Source organism: Musa acuminata, chromosome BXJ1-4, assembly GCF_036884655.1.
Source record: "Musa acuminata AAA Group cultivar baxijiao chromosome BXJ1-4, Cavendish_Baxijiao_AAA, whole genome shotgun sequence".
Lineage (NCBI taxonomy): Eukaryota > Viridiplantae > Streptophyta > Magnoliopsida > Zingiberales > Musaceae > Musa > Musa acuminata.
The window spans coordinates 27,764,204-27,775,132 of NC_088330.1; the positions used below are offsets into that span (position 1 = coordinate 27,764,204).

General features: G+C 37.9%; 1 protein-coding gene across 1 annotated transcript; it reads right to left on the reverse strand.

Moving 5' to 3' along the window:
- Nucleotides 1–761: 761 nt before the first annotated feature.
- On the reverse strand, nucleotides 762–2,071 carry LOC135672489 (protein CHUP1, chloroplastic-like). Its single transcript, XM_065180966.1, has 2 exons — nucleotides 1,248–2,071; nucleotides 762–1,161 (listed from the first exon to the last, which is right to left on the reverse strand). The coding sequence occupies exons 1-2, from the start codon at nucleotides 2,019–2,021 to the stop codon at nucleotides 781–783; spliced, it is 1,155 nt and encodes a 384-aa protein (XP_065037038.1). The 5' UTR covers nucleotides 2,022–2,071; the 3' UTR covers nucleotides 762–780.
- Nucleotides 2,072–10,929: the final 8,858 nt, after the last annotated feature.

Below are 10,929 nucleotides of genomic sequence, written 5' to 3' on the forward strand. Positions count from 1 at the left end.
TCCGAGGGTAGAATAGTACATAATTTATTTAGCAAGGTAGAGTAGTCCAAAGGGATGATGGTCTTCGGTTCTCCAATCTATGTGCATGAGAGAAGAAGTTGTTCTAATAAGATAGATATCTAGAAGAGATATGTCTTAGTTTTCTAGGGGGAGAATCATGTGCAATAGATCATATATGTTGAGTGGTACATGATAATAACTCCACAAAGCTCAATAGACCAAGCGAGTGATAAGGAGTCTTCGCATGATCTCGCATGAGGTAATACATTGGTAGACGCATTATGAGATCAAGTGGAGGAGCAACTCAACGCAACATCAAACGAAGGCACATTTAAAGTTCACCTTCAACTCAATGCAAACTGAGGAGCAAAGCAACTTGGATGGAATTTAATGAAGTGCCCAAGTCGCATGAAGAGAGTCGACATAGAAGACAAAACATGAAATGTAGAGACAAAGTTTTCCTTAGACATAAGTTAAAGATATAAATTCTTGCAGAGTTAAGGGTGTTATACAACTTAGATAAAACCAACTAAGTATGTGATAACTCATTAATTTGTAAAAGTTACAACTTGATTATCAAATAGAAGAACTCTGGTCAAAAACTTTTACAAATAGGATAGATCTTTTGACCATTTAATCTAAAAGTCAATGATTCAATGAAATGTTTTTCATCGAGGAAACATTTCAATAGAATCTAACCAAAATAATACTTTCATGAACTACATATAATAATAATAATAATAATAATAACCTTGTTCGATCTTACCCCTTGCTGAATCCTCACGAATCTCGAAGCTGTTTCGACACCCCCTTTCCTCCCTTGGCCCATCCTTTGAGCTTGTGCAGCAATCTTGGCTTCTTCGAACCTGATTGATTCTTCCTTGCTGCAGCATCCAAGCAAGCTCCATGGCCAGTCTCTGCAATTGCTGAGGAATCATGGAGTTCCACCTTGCGCGCCTCGGCCTCATCATCTGCTGGGAGCTCCATGATCTCCTGCAGTTGTTCTTCTTGATCCATCAAGGGCTCATGCCTTAAGCATGCACCCACCCAGCCTATATAGATGAGCTCCTCCATCTCCAGGTACCACTGATGCCGGAACTGCTCTAGTTGATCGAGAAATTCCTTGTTGGATGCCATCCTCATGTTGCCATCTTCTTCAATCTATGTGCATGAGAGAGAAGAACACAATGTATCAGACAAAGCATATGATGTACTCAGTAACTACTGAAGGGCTGCAGTATTGTGACCTCTGATGCAGATTGATATTTCGCTGCGAGTGAGTCCATCTTTTGATCCAATGCTTTCTTCTCCTCCTGCAGATGATCGGCTAAATCCTTGACGTATCGCAGCTCCTCTTTGATCTGCGACAACTCGGCTTCTCGAGCGCCTAGAATCCGAGCCTGCCGTCGCGCTTCATGCAGATGAAGCCCATCTGCTTTGGCCAGCTTCTTCCCCTCCCTCCGAAGCCATTTGTGCTCTGCTCTCATTTCCTCGAGCTTCTCCAAGGCTGTCTGTTGATCGGCAATGGTGGCCTCGAGCCTCTGGTTTCGGGTTTCGAGGCACTCGAGCTGGAAACCCAAGCACATGATCTGGAGCTTCTGAAACAGCGATTCCTTCTCTTTCGCGTCACGGTAGTCCAGGAACTGCGATTCGGCTTCGCTCGCTCTGTCGTCCATGGCAGATACAAGACACTTCAGACTCTCGATCTCTCCTTCCAAGTTCTCTGGGCATTGCACCCTCACGACTTCCGAGGGATCGCAGTGTTCCACGAGTTCTCTTTGTGCTTCTTCCTGGCCTCGTGAGCTCTCCTCATCCTCGGACTCGTACAGGGAAACGGATTCAGAGGAATCCATCGTTAAGCTCCCCTCTCGGCTTGAAGCACTGGAGGGGGCTCTGTTTCGTGTTCTACACTTTCTAGTGATGGTAGAGAAGATGAAACCAGCCAAGGGAAGGGCCAGGGGAATGGCAAGCTTGAGGACAAGAGGCTTGATTCCCTCTCTCCTGTTCTGTCCCCTCTCCATGCATAGGGAAGGTCTGAGGGTGCCTTCTCCATGCAATTGAATGACCCATGGAAGGCTTGCACGTTCTGCATCCTTGTCTTGCCTCAAGGGACTTCTACTTCTTGGGCACCTCATAAGCTTACCCCCAAAAGGGGTTTTGGAATCCAACTTGCTTTTGCTTCGGGTAAGAACACAAAAAAAATCAATGACTTAGCTTACAGGTCTCATCCAACAGAAACAAGAATCTTCACTGTTCTACATTATGGAACTCTGAGGGGTTGATACATGGAAATTAAAGATGTTTACTAAGACTGTGCTTGACAGGATTTCTAATGAAATCGATGTGCAATTGTCTAATTAACATGTTCATTACATTTATACCAAAATCATAACTCGGAGGACATAATTCAGAGTTTAGGACAAGAAAACAAGTTTCTTCTTCATGAAACGATCTTCATCTAGTAAAAAGACCTGCCATCGATCAGCATCCATGCTCATTGTTTTGTAGCCAAAGGTTGAAGGAATAATTGGTTTGCTCAACCCTTTGGAGAGAGTCTGACAGAAATTTTGAGTTTAGGTGACTCGAGAAGCTTGTTTATGTTTTCAGCATCGTTGTACTACCTGTGAAGCTTCTGGATGAGTATTCATTTTGTCTTGGATAAAAAGCAACAACATTTCTGCTGTATCATTTATTGATTTGGCACTTGTAAATGAACATATTAAGATTAATTCACTTCTAACGGACTTACCTTGCTGCATTCAAATCACTGATAGATTCATTCTTCTGTTTCCTTTTTTTTTTGCTGAATTAAGCAGGATCTTGCCAGACACGCTTCCAGTACAGTTTTGTTGGATCGAAAATTGTTCTACTCGGTAGGATTCCGCTCTCAAGGAGGCGAGTCGAGGAAGGGCAGCCAGTTTAGATGTACTTAGGGGACATTTAGTTTTTAGGCGCGACAACATTCAAAAAGTGGGCTAAGTCGAGCCAACTTTCTCATGAGATTAACGATCATTTTTCAAGTCAACCATGTCAAGATGATCACGTCGCCACATTGTCGAGATGGTCATGCCGATAAGTCAACCGTGTCGTTAAGATGACTAGATCGTGAAATTGGCCATGCTGCAAAGACAGCCACACCGTCAAAATGACATTATACTCGATTCACATCATCAATTCAACCACACTGTTAAGACAATTGCACTGTCAAGTCGGCCATATACCATCAGGACAACCAAATGCCAAATCAGCCACGTCGTCAAGACGACCACAATGTAAAGTCGGTTGCGCCTCCAAGGCGCTCATGATGCCAAGGAAGCCAAGCCTCCAAGTCTGCCATGCCTTCAAGTCGATCATGCCTCCAAGTTGGTCGCAAAGCTGACTCGATCGCATCGTTAAGTAGGTTGCACCATCAAGCTGATCACACATTCAAGTCGGCTATGCGATCAACTCAATCATGCCTCTAAGTCTGCTCTACCTTCAAGTCAGCCATGTCGTCAAGTCTGTCATGAGTCCAACCAATCATGGTGCCACCATCGGTAGCACCATGGAGTCGGTAAGTCCTTGAGTTAGTCCTGCCTTTAAATCAATCTCGATGCCAAGTCTATCGCAATGCAAGTCTGTCGCAATGCCAAGATAGTCGCATCATCACGTTATCCGTAACATCAAGTAAGTTGTGCCTCCATGTCGATCATGATGCGGAGTCAGTCGCACCTCCATCGCTAGTCACCGCCGATGACAGGCCAAATTACAGTTATTGACATCCATGGCCGCTGTAGCATGCTTCGAGCCCTCTTTGGGGCTGGTTGCAGCCTCCTCCTCACCGTCATGGCCGCCCAAGCAGAGCGTCACCGCTTCTTGCCAGATCTGGTTCAGATGGTCGCGATGGAGTGTTTCTCCCCCCTGCCAACACCAAGGGCACGTAGTCAATGGCTTGATCAGTCCCGGTACGTATTGATGCTGCACTCCTCATGCCATGCTGCTCGATTTGTCGCCGCCTAGGGCCCCAAGGATAGATCAACGATAGCCCAACCTGTCTAAATTAACCGGCCGCCGTCCAAACTACACACGCCTTCGAATGGCATTACTACTCATCACCGTTGTTGTGACCTTCCGCTGCTGCAACCGCAGCCTCTGCCAATGTCACCACTGTCTTTGCCGACGCCGACGCCTATCGTTGCTGCCACCACAGTCAATGCTTCTGGCACTACGGCAGCTGCCGACGCCGTCGCCCATCGCGGCTACCTTCACAACCGCATCTGATGCCGCCACCCATCGTCGATACTTCCTAGTACTGCCCACATGGTGCCGCCCAAAGTTTCGCTCGACATTGCAGTCACCGCTTCGCTCGATGTCACGTCCATAGCTTCACTCGCAGATTCGGTCGATGTTGCATCCACGACTTTGCTAAATACAGTGGCCTCGCTTGATGTCACAACCGCAGTTTCAACTCCTGGGTTTGTTTGACGTCGTGTCCACGGCTTCGTCCAACATTGTGTACGTGGCTTCATCCATTGTCACGGTTGCTGCAACCACTGCCCATGCTTCATCGTCATTCCATGTCGTGTCCGCAACCTCGCTCGATGTCACGCCAAATCTTTGCATGTGGCTTCAGTCAACGTAGCCTTCACTCAACGTCATGTTAGCGGCTTTGTCCATGTCCGGTTCCTTCTCTGCCGCCGCAACTGCTGGCCACGCTATGCTGCCCTTCACGTCGTGTCCGTGGCTTTGCTCCGTATCGGCTCCGTGGCTTCAGAGGCGTCAATTATACTCGGTGCCGGTCCCTGATGAAAAATAAATGAGAATGGGATAGGAAAGAAAGTTACCTGCCCCATAACATATGGACCAATATGTTGAGTCTAAATGCTAAACGAATCAGTCGAGGCTGAGCTTGAATCGATTCAAAGTTAATTATCAGTTATTTAGTTTGATTGAATCAGATGATACTATATTAATAAATATTATTATTTATATTTAAATATTATTTAATATATAAATTTTATAAATATTAATATTATTTATATATTTTAATATTATTAATTAGTTTTGTTAAGAGTTTAATTTTTTAAATATAATGAATTAGTTAGGAGAATATGAACTCATGAGTTTCCACCCTAAATAAGGATTCCTCATTCGTACCCCTATCTCGTCTAAATGGAGAATGAGATAGGGATGAGACGGACAAGGATGGAAAGGTACTCCCCTACTCTACTAGATCCGTTAGACATCCCTAAACATCATGTGATCATAGGTGATATTCTAAATCCTTGTCCACATCTTCTATGTTAAATACTCTATCACAAGTAATTCAAGTTAGCATATCTTACACTCACCACGTGGATAATTCAAGTTGAAGTTGGCATTATACCCTCACGCATATAATTTAAATCAATATGTCTCGACAAACTTGTGTGTCTCCTATATCAGACACTCTGCACATAAGCTATTCAAATTAACATACATAGGCACATTTACATGTCTCCGACAAATAGCCGACAAACAGTTCTTATATGGATAGTTAAGTCAAAAAACCCCAATGCACTCGTATGTATTCTATTTTCTAATACTCAATATATGAGCAAATCATCTCAGCACATCCCAATGCTCTCATCTATCTCTTTCATTTGATATTATTTGTATGAGCAGTTCAAGTTGATGCTTTGATCTGTTTGTTATGTCCTACCCGTGGATGGTGTAACTATTCTCATTAAGTTCATCATTCTTTTTATTTTATTTATTATAGTTTAAATATTTTAATTTTTATTCTAAATATAATAGTTAATATTAAATATTTTATTTAATACTATTAAAATTCTTCATTATGATTCAAACGTTATAAATTTGAATTAATTCTTGAACGTTATGTAGTTGGTGATAATAAATATTCTTGATGGGAGAACGTCTATATAAACGAGGGTTTTGGTCCTTGGGCTCTATATCTCTCTAAGTCTAAAGGATTTCCTACCTCATCTAAAGTAAGAGTTCTGAGTCGAGAAGTGCCAAAAATACAAAGAGAAACTATTGTTGAAATTCTTGATAATAATAGCCGGAGGTACGCAATTTTCGTTTCCACATTAGTTTTCTTGTGTTTATATTACAATGGTTTAGAAACATATTTTGGTATTAAAATTTCTAACAGTTGGTATTAGAGCGATTAACCTTTGCTTTGATATGAAAGAGTTTTTATTTTTATACCATGGCTTAATTTTGATTTTTTTGAAACTTTTTGATATATTTCATGTTGAAAATCATGTAAATATAACATTTTCAGTATTTTTAGTCGATAAAATGCTCATATGTATAAATATTTGGTTATATTAATTCATGCTTATGAGTCAATTTTATATGTTCAAAATGTCTAGGGACTCATATAATCTTAATTAATCAGGGATTAACCATTACATCCTTAATTAATTAAAATTATATATAAAGTTAAAATAAGAATCACATAACGAATTAGACATAATATTGTGACTGATTATATTAATATAATAATTATTATCCAACAAGATCTTTTATTATATTCATATAATTGTTATTCACAAGGATTATGAATTAGAATATAATTTAATAGTTTTATCATAAAGACTATTTGAATTAAAAATTTAGCCCACAAACAATTTTTATGTCATAAAATTCATCTTTTGGCATGTTTATGTAATTTAGAATATTAAGCCTAATATAAACATGTTTGATTTTATGTAGTTTCTCAAACTGTTAATTTCTCTGATATTCGATGTAACATTCCCGAATTTATAGGTGATAACTATAAGATATGGAATGAGAGGATTCTCCTCCATTTAGAGTGGATGGATATTGATTATACTATTAGGAAAGACGAACCACCCATAGTCACTAATACTAGTACTCCAACTAAGGTCGCATTATATGAGCGATGGGAGCAATCCAATCGGTTCAGCATGATGTTTACTAAGACTAAGATAATTACCGGCATACATGATTTTGTTGACTAGCATGAAAAGGTCCAAGACTTGCTACAAACTATCAATGAGCAATTCTTCACTTCGAAAAAGGCACTAACAAGTATCTTAATAATAAAATTCTCATCCCTTAGACTCACCAACATAAATGGTGTATATGAGTATATATTGTAAATGCGAGATATTGTGGCTCAACTTAAGAAACTCGAGATTAATATGTCAGAATCCTTCTCGGTGCACTATATTCTGAACACCCTTCTACATCAATACGGGTCTTCTAAGATTTCATACAACACACATAAGAACAAATGATCAATCAATAAATTAATAACCGTGTATGTTCAAGAAGAAAAGAGGCTAGTAATGGAGCTGGGTGAGAGTACATTGGCGGTAACCACTGATGGAAAGAATAAAACTAACAAAAATCAAGCCAATCAGAAAACTAATCAGTAGGAAAAAGGTAAAATACTACCCCAAGCTGATATCAAGAAAAAAGCAAAGTGTTTCTTATGTAAAAAGAAGGGACACATGAATAAGGAATACACGAAATTCTAACAATGACTTGAAAAGAAAGGTAAACCAACATTGTTTGTGTATTATGAATCTAATATGATTAATATTAATATTAACAACTAGTGAATTACCTCTGGATTAACAATCCATATTGTAAACTTGGGTATGCAAAACCTAAGGAAGCCAGTGGAAAGTGAGCAAAGCATCTTATCAGGTAGTAAGATTGGCTCACATGTGGAGGCAATTGGAACATACATTTTAACTTTAAGTAATGATTTTGTTTTAAAATTGAAAAAGATATTTTATGTACTAAGTTTCTCACAAAATTTAATTTCTATTTCTAGACTTGTACTAGTTAGATATTTCTTTAATTTTCAAGACATTTCATTTCGTTTATTATATAAATCTGATTATGCTGGGAAAGGTATTTTGTTTAATAGAATTTATCATATTTTCTTACAAAATGATGACACTCAAAGTTCAATACATATTCACGCTAGTACTTAAAGGTATAATATTAATGAGGACTCTTCTATGTTATAGCATCAGAGATTAAGACATATCTCCATAGAGAGAATTAAGAGATTAATTAATGATGGAGTACTTAGTACTCTTGATTTTACTAATTTTAAGACTTGTGTGAATTATATTAAGGGAAGGCAGACCAAATAGTCCAAAAAAGTACTAATAAGAGTTCAAACATATTAGAAATCATTCATACTGATATATGTTATCAGTATGAATGTTATCTAGATATAAACACACATGATCAAAAATTCTTCATCTCCCTTTTATAGATGATTACTCACTATATATATATATATATATATAAAGTTGAGAACTAATGTGGTAAGTAAATTAAAATTATGAGATCAAATAAAGGTAGAAAATATTATGATAGATATACTGAAAATAGACAAGCACCTAGTTCTTTTGCTAAGTTTATTTAAGAACATGAGATTATTGCCCAATACACTATGTCTGGTTCTCCAAACCATAATGGTGTTGCAGAAAGAAGAAGCCGAACATTATTAAATATGGTGCAAAGTATGATTAGCAACTCTAATCTTCCTAAATTCTTGTGGACTGAAGTACTAAAAATGATTATGTATATATTAAATCGAGTTCCAATCAAGGCTGTCTTAAAGACATCGTTTGAATTATGAAAATGCTAAAAATCGAGTTTGCAACATATGTGCATTTGAGGATGATGCCCATTTGAGGTTACGATATATAATCCACAAGAGAAGATACTGAACCCAAGGACTATTAGTGGTATTTCATTATATATACCAAAAACTCCAAAGGTTACAAGATTTATTTTCCATCTCACACAACTAGGATTGTGGAATCAAGAAACGCTAAGTTTCTTGAGGATGACATGATCAGTGGGAGAGATCAGTTCACGAACATAGCTTTTGCATATGATCATATAGAATCTCACCTTCCACATCAAATGATAGATTGGTTATAGTTTATAGCACTCATCAAGTACAAGCTAGTGTTGGACAATCAATCATTGAGATTCCACAAGTTGCTAATAGTATTCTAATAGATCAAGCAATTCAAGAATTGTAACAAGCTCCTGAACAACTAGTTGAACCATAAGTTCCTTAGGGAAACGTTGGTACAACATTAAGAAGATCTACTAGAAATAAAAAATCAGCAATTCCTAATGATTATATTGTATATCTATAAGAGTTTGACTATAATACTAGAGCCAAAAATGATCCTGAAACCTTTTCATAGGTCATAAGTTGCAAAGAATCAAATTTTTGGCACAATGTCATGAAAGAGGAGATGAATTCCATAAAGAGCAATAGAATCTAGGATCTTATAGAGTTACCTAATGAAGAAAAGGCTATTGTCTACAAATGGGTCTTTAAAACTAAGAAAGATTTGTTATGCAATATTTGGAGATACAAGGCAAGACTTATTACAAATAGATTTACTCAAAAAGAGGGAATCGATTATTCGGAGATGTTTTCTACTATATCTAAGAAAGATTCTCTTCGTATCATTTTGACATTGGTTGCTCATTTTGCCCTTGAGTTAACAAATGGAAATAAAAATGATATTTATTAATGAAAATCTAGAGGAAGAGATTTATATAAAACAACCTAAAGGTTTCTCCTGTTAGTGAACACTTGGTTTATAAGCTTAAGAAGTCTATATACGGTTTAAAATAAGCCTCCTGTCAATGATATTTTAAATTCTATGAAGTGATTTCTTCATTCGGATTTATTGAAAATCTTATAGATCAATATATATACTAGAAGATCAATGTGAGTAAAATATATTTTTTTATTTTATACGTAGATGATATTTTGCTTGTAACCAACTATAAGAGTTTTTGCATGAGGTGAAACAATTTCTTTCTAAAAATTTTGACATTAAGTGTCACATCCTGGATTTTTTTTTTTTTTCATATATTTTCACACAGGCCAAATAAATAAACATCACTTTATTCATCATCTATAACCATTTATTACAATTCATTTATTCATCGAATTACAAATAGAAAAGTAAACATAGTGATGTTAACTTCAAGAGTCATCCAAGTGGCTCTACCTAGCGGTAGAGGAAGGTCCGCTCTCCACTGGAATCTGATTTAGTACTAGAGGGAGGCTGCTCTGAAAATCAAAAACAAAGAAAATTCAGCAACGCTGAGTAGGAACCCCAAAAGTCAAATCAAGATGAATACATGATCAAAATTCAATCAATCATCCCATTGGTGTATATCAAGTACCCGAAGGAGCACTCCCCCAACAGCGGATGGAGAGGCTTTATCCTACGGGATGAGTTTGTGTTCTCCCAACAGCGGATGGAGGCAAACTCATATCACACTCCCAACAGCGGATGGAGTGGTGTCTCACACCCGCCAAAGTGGGGACACGTTCCTCCCAACAGCGGATGGAGGAACCGTCCAACCGCCACGTCTGACGACCCGCTAATCCCCGAAGGGAATCGCCCTACTTGCTCTTGGCAGGAATATAATCTCACACTAGTCATATCCATTTCAGGATGAAATAACATATTTAAAACATCTCTTTCAAAAATCATCAATATCAAATAATATAAATTAACCCTCAATTGACTTGAACTATAGTTTAATCGATTCAATTGAACTCGATTTACTAGAGCCTAACTGAACTGATCTCTAATCCTTATTTAACTGGTCTGGAACCACCCTAGACTAGTATAATTTAGACTAGATTAAGTTCAATTTAGGTTAAACTAACTTGAATAAGTCAATCAATTCGGAATCACCCTGAATTGATATAGACTAATCAAGTATAGTTTAATTCAATCAATATTTGGGCTCAAGTTCAACAATAATATTGGGCTAGATTGAGCCAGTCCATCTATTGGTCATGTGCATTATACATGATTGAGCATGCATTACATAAAACTGGCCCAGCCTTGGCCCATGGACTAGTCATAGCATATACCCATTAACAACATAAATGAAAACATA